Below are 13,230 nucleotides of genomic sequence, written 5' to 3' on the forward strand. Positions count from 1 at the left end.
CTGATCTAGCTTATGTCTACCACAACCTAGACCTGGTACATTGCTGGGACCTAGAGCTTTTCCACGACATGGAACATTTCAGTTTCCTCTACTCCTGCATGCCGTCTGAATATGATCAACTTTCCCACAGGCATAGCACTTTGGCTGGAAATGGAACATTTGGATGGTTGGTGGCTACCATGGCAACTATCGCATTTAAATTTCTGACTGAGTCTGAACTTGGCTGCTCTGGCGTGGTTCCCGCTGAAATCTGGTGGACCTCAGCTGCTGGCTCAGGAAAAGAATTTCCTTGTAATCTGCCATTTCCATAGCTGTGGCCTCATCGCAGGCCTCTTTCCACGCTAGCTTATTGCCTTTACGCAACAGTTTGACTTGGATTTTACTGTCCTTTAGACCTCCGACGAATTCATCTCCAAGGTTGACTTCTAAATTGGCAGCATAATCAGTGATGAGAAAGTTTCTTTAACTCAAGAATATAATCTGCAATAGACTCATTTGGCAAGTGCTTCCTTTCACGAAATGTCACTCGCAGTGCAATTTCATTGTTAGTCATGTCATGTATCCAGAATCTCATTTATTTCAAAATAGTCCAAAGTACAGGGGTCTCATGGACAGCATTGATTAAACACCATCTCAAACACATCCAGCCCCATCATAATCAGGAAAACATTTACCTTATCCTCACCTAGGATTCTATTAACTTGCAGCCAAATGTGTAACCTTTGTTCGTAATTACACCAGTCATCTTTGTTGTGAATTCCACCATTGTCCCAAAATATGCTATATTTTTAAAATTATGTACTCAGAGTTGTAGCTGAACATGAATTGCAGACACATGAAAATCTTTCAACTCCCTCAAACTTACTCAAAATCGACTTTGTGAGTTCCAAAAAGTGTGTCAGAATGTTCTTCAGACTGTAACCTCTCAAAAGAGATGTAAAAAAAAAATCAATGCCATCCTTTCATCGCCATGTTTCTGTTGTGTATTCAGAGTAAAACTACATGAGCTCCTTACTGGTATCAGCCATGTTGGAAACTTTATTTACAGCTCTCAACAGCAAGGGCAGCAGAGAGGCAGTATACAAAAGATATTACTATATACTACAAAATGCAAAGTGGTTAATATGCTAAGAGTTACAGCTCTGAAATGTCATCGAAATTGTGTGCTCAAGTCCTGAAGTGGGGCTTGAACTCATGACTTTCAGATGCAGACAAGAGCGCTATTACTGAAAAAAAAAAATCAAGTTTTGAAACTTGTCTAGCAATTCTCACCTTAATTAGATTCATGAAAATTCTTAATTTAAAGATTGAAATACTGGGCTATATACAGAAAACAGATAGTTTTCTGCATTTTGCAGATGTTTAGGAGAAGGAGATGCAAGAAAAGACAAGGGTTGTAGATTTCTAGTAGCTTTTTTTCTCAAGTCCACATTTACTCCCTAGCTCTTTGTGAGATGATAAAATCGCAATGATCACCATTTGTCGTATACCGTCAGTGAAATTAAGGTAAAATTCATCCGATATTTTACCAATCCTGCTTCCAAATTACCCTATTCACCCATTCCCAGCTTTGTTTCTGATCAACACCCACAGGTAGGTAACACCCACAGTGCTGTTAGGAAGGGATCTCCAGGATTTTGACTCAGCGACAGTGAAGGAACGGTGACATATTTCCAAGTTAGGATGGTGTGTGGCTTGGAGTGGAATTTGCAGGTGGTGGTGTTCCCATACATCTGCTGCCCTTGTCCTTCTAGATGGTAGAGGTTATGGATTTGGAAGGTGCTGTCTAAGGAGCCATGGTGCATTGCTGCAGTGCATCAGTAAATGGTACACACTGCTGCCACTGTATGTCGATGGTGGAGGGAGTAAATGTTTGTGCCAATCAAGCTGGCTGCTGTGTCCTGGATGGTGTTGAGCTTCTTGAGTGTTGTTGGAATTGCACCCATCCAGGCAAGTGGAGAGTATTGCATCACACTCCCGACTTGTGCCTTGTAGATGGTGGACAGGCTTTGGGGAGTCAGGTGGTGAGTTACCGCCGCAGGATTCCTAGCCTGACGTGGATTTGCTCAAAACAGTGCAGAGGGCCAAAAGCAGAATGGGAACAAAGGGGCAGTTGGAAGAAATTGAAATTTCTATTGCTGAAGCAATAGAAATGTTTGGCAGAGTCATCACCTATCTGCGTTTTGTCCCCAAACTCTGAAGGAGACTGCACCTTGAACAGTGAATATAGTATACTACACAGGAGAAAGTAAATTTTATTTCATTGTCAGTTTTGCTTTTATTTCTACTTCTAACCAATATTTTAATAATTTCTTGGAATACTGAAAAGGGACAGCTACAACTAGCAATGGGAGGAAAGGTAAATTCTGCAAACTAACAGAATTTTCATTACATTTTCAGCTCATGATTCTTTTAATTTGAAGTTGCATTGGCAAAATATCAGATGAATTTTACCATAATTTCACTGACAGCATATGACAGTGATCATTTTGTTTTTATAATCACAAATTACATTTCTTTTAAGTGCAGTGAAACCAGGAAGCCATATATTCTTTTAATTAATGAAAACAGTCGTAGGCAACCTCTGGGAGACTAATTTTCAACTTATCTTCATTTAAAACTGGCATTTATGAATTTATAGAAATGCCCAATTGTTCTTTCCATTAAGTTCAATGGATAATGAAAATTAGACAGTTCCTATAACAGGTATCGAACACACAATGCCAATTTTAAACTCCAGTGGTAAATTGAGAACTACTCCCTTAGAATCCATAATTTGGGATAAAATAGTGAGCATTTAGAAATATGGATAAATTAAGGTCAGCCAACGGGAGTTTCTGACAAATTTAATCGTATTTTTTGAAGTGACTGATTGGATAATAAAAGATCACGCTGTCGATATAGTGTACATGAATTTTCAGCAGGCACTCAGTATAAGATGTCTCAAGAGGCTAGTTAGAAAACAAATCACGTGTTACAAGAGGAAATGTCACAACATGAATAGAAGGTTGATAGACCAGAAGGAAGGTTAAGGCAAATGGGTATAGTTGGATTCGAGAAGAGTTGGAAAATGTGTACTACAGGAGTCAGTGATGGGTCCACTTTTGTTCTTTGCATATATAGATGATTTGGATTTAGGCATATGGAGAACAATCTTGAATTTGCTGATATAAAAGTAGGATGTTTGGCAAACAGTGAGGAGGACTGTAAAAGACTTCTGGAAGAAGACAGGTTAGGAATGGCAGACAAATGGAAGATGAGATTTAATGTGGATATGGCAGCAGCAATAACTGGATAGGTCAGAACAGGTGATAGCAAAGAAATCTCAAATATCCAATACCAGGAAGGAACAGGCCTGGGGCTAATATACTATGGCATATAGGGCAGAGTTCAGCCTTAAACCCCAGTAACTAAAGTATTAAAAATTTTGCAGTATGAAAAGGCAGTGCAAAACCAGCAGGTTGGCAAAGGAGGGCCAGAAAGTGTGAGGAAGGGCTCCAGGGTGGTAGCAATAGGCTAAAATAAATTGAGAAACACATTAAAAATAAAAACAGTAAATTAAAAATAACTTACCTACACAGATGGCAAATTCAAATGAAAAAGAAAATGCTGGGTGGACTGAGGCAACTTGTCACAGCGCTACTTAATGTTAGGAGGACTGAATACATAATGGTAAGTTTGCAACATAAGCAACTATTACAAGCCTTACCCATTAAAAGTAGTATCAGCAGATGTCAGTGTCATAAGACATCAAAAAAATCTTGACCTAGCAAATAAGTGTGACAACAGGAAGGATAGCAGTCAAAAAAATTAGTCTCTCTCTCTTGCAGTGTTGCACAAGTTGGAGAACATGGTCACTCTCCTACCTGACTGATGTCTTCCTGTTGCTGTTTGCCTCAGTCTGTCTCTTTCTCTGTGCTTCTCTCCTTAACTTGCCTCTTTGCATCTTTTTCTCCTTTCTTTTCTCTCCTCTTTGCTTTCCTCCGTTAAAACACTCCTTAAAACCTAACTCTTTGGTCAAGCGTTTGGTCATCTGACCTAAAGTTGCCTTGTGTGACTCGATGTCATATTTTGTTTTATAATGCTCTTGAAGTGCCTTGGGACGTTTTATTATGTTAAAGGGGCTATATAAATACAAGTTGTTGTTACATAAGAACATAAATAGGAGGAGTAGGCCATTCAGCCCTTCAAGCCTGCTCCACCATTCAATGAGATCATGGCTAATCATCCACTTCACCATTTTCCTGCACTATCCCTGTATCCCTTGATGTTTTTAATATGTAGAAATCTATCGATCTCAGTCTTGAACATACTCAACAACTGAGCCTCCAATGCCCTCTGGGCAGAGAATTCCAAAGATTCACCACCCTCTGAGTGAAGTAATTCCTCCTTATCTCAGTCCTAAATGGTCTCCATCCCAGGAATTAGTTTGGTAAAGCTTTGTTGCACTCCCTCTATGGCATGTATATCTTTCTTTAGGTAAGGAGACCAAAACTGCACACAATACTCCAAGTTGCGGTCTCACCAAGGTGCTATATAATTGCCGCAAGACATCTTTACCCCTATACTCAAATCTTCTTGTATTAAAGGGCAACATACCATTTGCCTTCTTAATTGTGTGCTGCACCTGCATGTTAGCTTTCAGTGACTCATGAACAAAGACACCCAAGTCCCTTTGAAGTTCAACACTTTCCAGCGTCTCACCATTTAAGAAATACTCTATTTGTTTTTCCTACCAAAGTGGATAACCTTACAGCACTCAGAGACCCCTATATTTATACTCTGAAAAACACATCGGCACAGACACGATGGGCCAAGTGGCCCCTTTCTGTGCCTTAAACTTTCTATGAATCTATGATTCAATGAGTCAACTCTGCTAGAGCTTAGAAGCCAGTTTTAGCTAGCTACCCAATTAACAGGCTGCAGCTGTTCTCAGAGCTTATATATCCCTGTTTAAGACTGGAAGAAACTTAACTTGCCTCTAAACTTAAACAGTAATCTTAAACTGTAATTTGTCAATTGCTAAATGTAAAAATAGACTGGAGAGAGATTAACCCTTAAGGTCCCCTCACTCACCAAACTCCCATCTTCACACAATGTGCACTCAAGCAGCACTCACTGCATTGTTGCTACTTTTTGGCGAGGCGAGTGGTTTGGCAGGAAAAGCCACCTATGGGTAGAAGTTCCAATGAAAAGGTGACCCTCAGAGGGTCTTTTACCATTTCATGCTGTTTCAACCACCACCTTCCACGCACCCCCCCCCCTCCCATTGCCTCTCTGAAGTATCCATAGAGTTCCACTCCTCTCCCCTTGCTCCATTCTCTGTGTCCATTTGCACGTGCATTTTGGCTACTCCTCCAGACTCAAGCCCACGACCTTTATCTCTCTTTTCTTCTCATCTTTCCTCTCACCTTCTTTCATTTCTCCCCTTTCAGGTACTCTGCTCCCCTAAATCCCCACCCCAACCCTTCATTCTGGAATTCCCTCTTTAAACACTTCTACCTCTTTCTCATCCTTTAAAATACTCCTCAAAACCTACCTCTTTGACCAAGCATTTGGTCACCTGTCCTAATATCCCATGTGGCTCAGTGTCAATTTGATCTGTGAAGGTCCTTGGGATGTTTTATTATGTTAAATGCTTGGGGGTGGGGGGGGGGGGGGGGGGGGGGGGGGAATGCAGTACCACAGTGGTAATGGTTACTGGACTTGTAATCCAGAGGCTCCAGAGACAAGAGTTTAAATCCCAATACAACAGCTGTGGAAAGTTAAGTTCAATTATTTAATAAATCTGGAATAAAATGCTAGTCCTATTAATACTGATCATGAAATTACCAGATTGCCATAAAAACCCATTAGTTCACTAAATTCTTTCAGGGGAGGAAATCTGCCATCCTTACCCGGTATGACCTACGAGAGACTCCAATCTGGTTGACTCTTAACTACCCTCTGAAATGGCCTAACAAGGCACTCAGTTGTACCAAACTGCTACAGAAAAGTTGAAGAATAAAATCACTCAGCATCAATCTAGGAACCAGAATTGACTAAGGCACACCCTGTCCAGTTGACCCTGCAAAGCCCTCCTCACCAACATCCGGGGACTTATGCCAAAATTGGGAAAGTTGTTCCATAGAAGAGTCAGGCAACAGCCTGACAGTCACACTCACTGAATCATACCTTACAGCCAATGTCCCAGACTCCTCCATCACCCTCCATGAGGTGGTGTCGGCCATCAGCAGCAGAATTATATTAAAATTCAATCTGTAACCTCACAGCCAGACACAAGCCTCACTCTACTATTAATCAAGCCAGGGGACCAACCCTGATTCAATGAGGAGTGCAGGAGAGCATTCCATGAGCAGCAAAAGTACTAATTCCAAACACAGCTTGTTGGGAGATTGAAGTCTTCAAGTAAAAAAACTTAAAGGCATAAAAAGACCAAAAGACAACCTATTGGATAAAATTAATCATGTCATTGTGAAATATATAATTTCAAAAGTTTTATTTTGTTTAAACCCTTATATTGGACATTAGAAACAGTTTACATCAGCAAAACCCATTATATAGACAGACTTGGAAAAATATAGTAGATATCGCACTAAGTCTGATATTTAGGTCCTGAGTTTTACAAAAAATGTTACAACAAAGCTCATGTAACTAATTCTTCAAGGTTAAGTCTGCCACTTGAATTGCATCACTGAGCCCGGTAGCTATGCAAAGTAATTTACTTGATATACTGGTAACTTAGGCTGTCCTCACCCTAAGGTGCTGACTCTTGCTGCAGCAAATGTCCAAACAGCCATCGCCATCACCAAATTGAAACCCAACAGTTAATATGCACAAACTGTTGAACCTGGAGGGCATTACAGCCGAGTCCTGCTTACATCCACATCGTCACACTTTTCAGCTGGAGTCACTAGATAGCAAGATGATACAGAAATCCTACCCCAGTGATGTAGAGGCTAACTGTAATGCCCAATTGCTATCCCAGTTAAGATACTCTAATTCAGCAAACCATGAACAAGATCTTCTACTCTGTACAGCTTGGCACTACTCGTTTAATTAATCAACAAACCGCTCCCTTCACCCCCCAATCTTTTTAAGGAAAACCATATAAAACATGCAGAGCACCACAGAATGCTGCAGAATTGCAAATTATGAATAGAACAAAACTTAAGTATAAAGACAAAAATGGAGCAGATCAAATCACTGTCAAGACTCATCAGGAGGAACAGTCATCACCTAGTTGAACATGGAACATAAGAAGTGGAGGTTAGAAGATAGCTCAGAACCTTATAAAAACGAAGCAGGAGCCAAGCCCCATAGTGAACATACACCAAAAAGGGAAATCAGTCTTGAAAACAAGTCATGTATCTATCCACATTGAAAATTGAATACAAACAACCTCTAGACGACAAAACACCAATATTTTACTGGCTGAGGAAACAAAATAAAAGGGTACAAGAAATCACTGGAGGTCATTGAGGATCATCCGAAGTGCCATATGGAAATCCAAATTTCTCATCCTACCATGTCTAGCACACCATTCCCAGCTTGGGAATGGCTCAGATATTGTATAAAAAGGAGAATCATTAATGTTGCCTAATCCAGTCCATGTACTAACTGAGCAATGTCTTCCTCCACACAACAGAAATACAGTAAAGACCAGAAAACTGCCAGAGATCAATGAATAGGTTCAGAATTTTTTTTTTAAAAAGTTGTGCACATTTCTGTCCTGATCAGTTTGATATTTTTCTCCCAAAGTTTGTCTCTGCAGTAGAGTGTCAGCAGCAGTACAGAAGTGGCAAAGTTGTGCAACTTGTGATGGTTGGAAACAGTCTCTTGAAAGATTGATTTATCAAAGCCACTTGATAGTAGCACACTACTAAATATGCTACACCCCATGCTGTGAAGTAAACGGCAGGTAGCACACGTGGACAGTTTATGCAGTAGTCTCTTTCAAAAAAACAAAATCACAGAAGACAAAAAAGTCAATTTTAAAAATACATTTTTATTTCTGACACTCAGTAAATAGTTCACTGGCTCAGAAACTTTCAACAGTTTTAACAATATGCGAGAACGCAAAGACAGAACACGTAAACAGGTACATTCCCTAAATACAGCAAAACCTGCACTTTCCAGATGCAGAACAGTATTTAAACCAAAGACAGACATTGTTTTAAATGTTTTGCTTCACTCTTTATTTATACTGCTTAATTACCACCCACTAAGAATTCTAATGAATAGTTTTGTGTCCATAAGTAAGATTCAATCGTACGAGCGATTAAAATATCAATTTGTCTTTTGTATTGTAAATCCATTCAGGCAAAACAAATATATGACATATGGACACAAAGCTATTTTCCCAAACCTGTATATATTACTAGGATACTACAAATAGTTTTAAAACAAAAATAGTCTTAAATAAACATTTTTATTTTAAGCATTTTACATAGGAAATCTATCAAGTTTAATGTTTGAACCCCTATCAATGGAAAACAAACCGCAATATAAATAACCCATATATCTGAATTCAACGAAAAATAAATATCTATAGTCAACTAATTCTCTGTACAGTTCAACTATCTCAGGTGAAACAGCCTAGCTGTATATTTGAACACTAATTCACACCCCATCTTGAACAGTCCTGCAAAGCAAATAAGTTTTAATAAAATCACAAGACTGTAATAAATATCTCTCTTTGGAGTCAACATATACAAACAGTTTGAAAAGTAAATTTAGACTTTTTAAAACTATGACAAAAAATGTACAACTTGAATGTATTTTAAAAACTAAGACCTTCAGGTCCATAAAACATGTTTTATGGTTATTACAATAATTGGCTTCCCATACTGTCAATATTACAAAGTGGAAAACAAAAGCAGCGCACTACAAAAATATTCCAGCCATTTTTGCAATGCTATTTCAAATACAGGATATACTTTCTGAAAACCTTAATCCCTTATCATCTCCCCCGCAATTCTAACGAGTCTTTCATAAAGCAGAGTATTTCTCCTTCAAATTTAGAAATGAAAGATGTATTGTTCTGGAGGAAACTGGCGCTCTGCATTTGTTTTTCTCCTAATCCCATCAGTAGCCAGTTTCATGAAGTAAATGTTGTATGGACAGAACTGTCAGTTTGTAAACATTGTATTGACAGAAAAAAAATCTTATTTTAATTGCTTCAATACGCAAGAATAATTGTATGCCATGAGATGATCACTAACAATAGTAGTCAAAAATTGATGTCTGGCAATTGGACATTTGGTTTGTATGTACATAAAAGGTGGGACAGTGATGTTGAGGCTAGCCCACATAAGGCGCTACAAAAAACTAGCTACTTTCATTCTACAGGTCACATCGTCACAGACATTTCTACTTTGTTTACTAAAATTAACAGCAAACCTTGTAAATTCAAAGTTTCACAGCACTAGAACTTACACAAAACTGCTTGCGACTTCTGTTACTAACTGAATAAAGTGATTTGTTCTACTCATCTGGTCCTCCCTCCCAAAAAAAAAGTAATGGACACCCTGACAGTGAACATGTTAGTTGCTATAGAAGGGACTACACCCATGACATCACCCATTCCAAGGTCAGAAACAGTATCCATTTAAAGTCTGAAAACCAACACAGAATTATCTGAGAATTACAAATCACAAATAGAGCTAGATTTACCTTCACATTAAATATGCAATTTAAGTTCTGGTAAGAGGAAAAAGCTGGATCGATGCTGGGTTTCTTTTGAAATTTTGAATGAACAACTCCACACTCAAGCAGCAATGCAAGACAGGAAAATGCACAATTTACAGCCAGCCATAATTTTCAGTGCTGTCTTACCATTGGCACCCTTACTTAAATTTCTATGAACATAGACTTGTGCTTTTCCCTCTTGTAAGTTTTGATTTTACAATGCTGAATGCATCAACGTTACTGCCAGAGTGGTTTAGGAATGACCATCACTTCAATGCCTGTGTTGTTTTCATCTTTTGCATGTCAACTACTGTTAAATGACAGCATGTTGAAATAGTCAACAGAAAGGGAGTGATCAAAATTTACGATTTTTAATAACTTCAGAATGGAATAGGGTGGTTTCATGTAGTTTGACAGGTACAGTACACTACAGCAGTTGTAACTGCGTATGGTGAAACTACTGAAATATAAACACAAGACCACAATACCCTTAACATACTAACAAAAACTAACCTGAAATTGCTTTGGTACTTTAATTATGACCTTAGTTTGAATTGAAATAAGGTTCTGGTTTTGGTGAAATATGTCTACTGTATCATAATTCTGTACAGTTTACTACAGGCTATTACGTTGCAAGGCATCGCATAGATTCTGATTGGAATCTGGTTCTTCTGTTATCATAGCAATAACTTCCCATTCGCCAGACCTGCTCGATCTCTTAATAGCATCCACAACACTTTGCATATAAAGGCCATCTTCAAAGGAAGCAGCCATTGAAACTGGCTTGTGGGCCCAGGTGCGCCGATCCTCCTGATCCTTAAAGGACTTGCTCAAGGCTTGCACCATGTAAACAATGCCTTTTAAATACATGAGGGGAATATCACTGAATGCTTTCTCCAGAAGCCCAGGTGTGTTTACAGACATGGTATCAGCAAGCAGCAGATCCTCTTTGAAGGAAGTGTTTTTTTGTCCATACAAGTCTGTACCTCGAGCAACCAAACGCCCTGCAGATCCCACAACCATGACTTCGTGAATAAATGGGCCGGGCATGTTAAAGTTGAGTGTAACAGTGCTACACACACCACCATTCATTAACATCTGGAAGAAGCAGAAATCATCACTGGTAACGTGTCGGATTCCATGAATATTGTCATTTTGTTTCACAAAGGTCTTCAGGAGGCCATGGACCTTCTCAGCCCTCTTATTGGTCAAGTGAGTCAGCAGGTCTACAATATAGGTGCCCATTGTGTGAAGTCCACCCCCACCCATCAGTTCATCACAGATCCAGTCGTATTTGCTGCTGAGAAGACTGCCCCAATACACACGTACATCACAGATCATGACATTACCAATGTAGCCTTCTTCAATTAGCTGCTTCATCTTCACAAATGCTGGCAGGAACCGAAGCACATTATCAACAATACTCATGAGTTTAGGATAGTAACGAGCTGCTTTCACCATTTTGAAGGCATCCCCCGAAGTAGCTGCTTTCTCACAGATCACATTCTTTCCGATACCTTTTATTTGGACAAGGAAGAAAAAAAATATTAGAAAATCATGTAAAATTAACACTTCCATTCAGTTATCTTCGGGCCTGCAGATTGCCTAGCACTATCGAAGTGCCGAAATAACTACAATAACGATGATCGGAAGCATTAAATTATACATATAACCTCAACACAGTTCACAACTGATATTATAAATCCTTTCATCCACGTATGGTTAAAAAGGATATGGACCACACACAAAAATCACTCAAATTAATGGGACACAGAAACATCTATGTCACACTATTTAGGCTTTAAGGTTCCAGCAAATTATCAATGCAACTTGCTGACCTACAGGTTTGTCCCCCTTACCACCCCCACCCCCGACCTCCCCCCAAAAAAAAAAATCAGCCAGGTTTGAAAACAAAAAGGTCATCCATTCTTTTTCATCTGAAGTAACTTGGAGTGGTACCACATTTTCCAAACATCCTTAATACATGCCATAAAAATTGATTGCTATACATTGCAAATACACCTGGTCCACTGAATTCAAATTTATTGCCCTATGAACAGCAGGCAATTTTGCAATAAACTATCAATTTTTAACATGATGTATGTTACTATAATATTTATAGCTAGTACACACATTGAAAGCACAGCATTCCAGAGAACTTGAAACACTTACTGACAATTTTCCCCAAAGAAGTAATAAATTACTTTCACCATTGGTTTACAACACAGGATTCAAGGACTGGTACAGGACACACTTATAGGAATCAATCTCCCTTTCTTCATTAACCTTGAGCAGTGACATAGCAGAGATCAGCAACACAATGCCAGTTGCAGCATATTGATAGTCCAACATCCTATAACACCTTATTAAGCTTGCAAATAACAGGCCGGAATTTTACTCTTGGTGGACGGGAGCCATCCGCAGACTGAAAGTCGGTGGCGAACCTGCCTCCGCCTGGCCTGGGGATCCAATCCGCATTTTGCGGTCCCCAAGCCTTCAATTGGTCTGAGGCGGAACTTCCACCTCATTGAGATGGAATGGCCTGCCTAATGGAGCTGCTGGCCAAAAAAAAGGCAGACAGCTCTCTGTCCCAGTAGCACCACCAGGAGCAGTGGCCACTGCTGGGACTGCAACCCAGCCATTGCAGTGATGTCGTCGGGGAGCCCTGGAATCAGAGTAAGTTTTTGGTGTCTCGCCAAGGGTAATCTATCAGGCCCTGGCAAGGCAAGGATGATCGATTGGGAGGACCGGGGGTGCATGTTGGGTGCTGGGGGTGGTTGGGGCAGCAGGGGCAGCCCTCCATCGGGCACAGGTGCCTAATCATGAGGCCCTCCTCTCCACCTGCAGGCCGTCAGAGAGCTATCTGCTTTTGTCAGGCAGCTTCTCGGGCCTAGGTCGCCCAACCGGCCACAGGTAAAATCCCGTGGCGGCAGGCGGAGGCCCTTAAGTGGCCAGGGGCAGACAGGCTGTTCCTTTGTCGCCGCCGCCACCCTGCGTAAAGTGGTGACGGAGGCGGGAGTGGGTCGGGAAGGAACCCCCCAAGCCTTCCGCTACATTTTACCCACTACCCCACCCACCCCAGCTACCTTCCCGCTCTTTGGCTGGGGGCGTAAAATTCCAGCCACAGTTTTCCTCTATGCTCTGGTTTTATCAAATCCAAAGAAACGTTGCTGTAGCCTTTATGAAAATGGGTTAAAATGTCAACTGCTAACCAACAAAATAAGGAACAGCAGAAGTAGCACAGCAGAGAATTTTATGCTTTCTCTACTGAAGTACTCGAGAGGGCTTCACAGAAATAGATAAAACCTACATGCTCGTCTTGTTTTAGATCCTGAGAGAAACTATCACAAGACTTAAAGTATGGCTTTGCAACCTTGAGCAGGTAATCCAAGGAGCAAAACAAGATGACAAAGTAAAATTATTTTCATCCATATCAATCAACAGAAATATTGTAAATTGCCCATTGGTTATGTACCCTGCAGTTCTGAGATAAAGTTGCATACATACGAGGAGTGATCAGTTCACACTTCATCAAAACTA

The 13,230-nt window shown here is 40.1% G+C and overlaps 1 protein-coding gene across 5 annotated transcripts in view; it reads right to left on the bottom strand.

Annotated features, from left to right (window-relative positions):
• Positions 1-7,988: 7,988 nt before the first annotated feature.
• Positions 7,989-13,230, bottom strand: part of LOC137378970 (glucose-fructose oxidoreductase domain-containing protein 2-like) — a 51,699-nt gene continuing 46,457 nt past the window's right edge. For all 5 annotated transcript variants that reach the window (XM_068049529.1, XM_068049528.1, XM_068049527.1 and 2 more), the window contains one exon: positions 7,989-11,207. In XM_068049529.1, coding sequence (XP_067905630.1) covers positions 10,306-11,207 — 902 coding nt within the window. In that variant the 3' untranslated portion in view covers positions 7,989-10,305. The remainder of the gene's footprint in view (positions 11,208-13,230) is intronic.

The sequence above is a fragment of the Heterodontus francisci genome, chromosome 17, assembly GCF_036365525.1.
Source record: "Heterodontus francisci isolate sHetFra1 chromosome 17, sHetFra1.hap1, whole genome shotgun sequence".
In the NCBI taxonomy this organism is placed as follows: Eukaryota; Metazoa; Chordata; class Chondrichthyes; order Heterodontiformes; family Heterodontidae; genus Heterodontus; species Heterodontus francisci.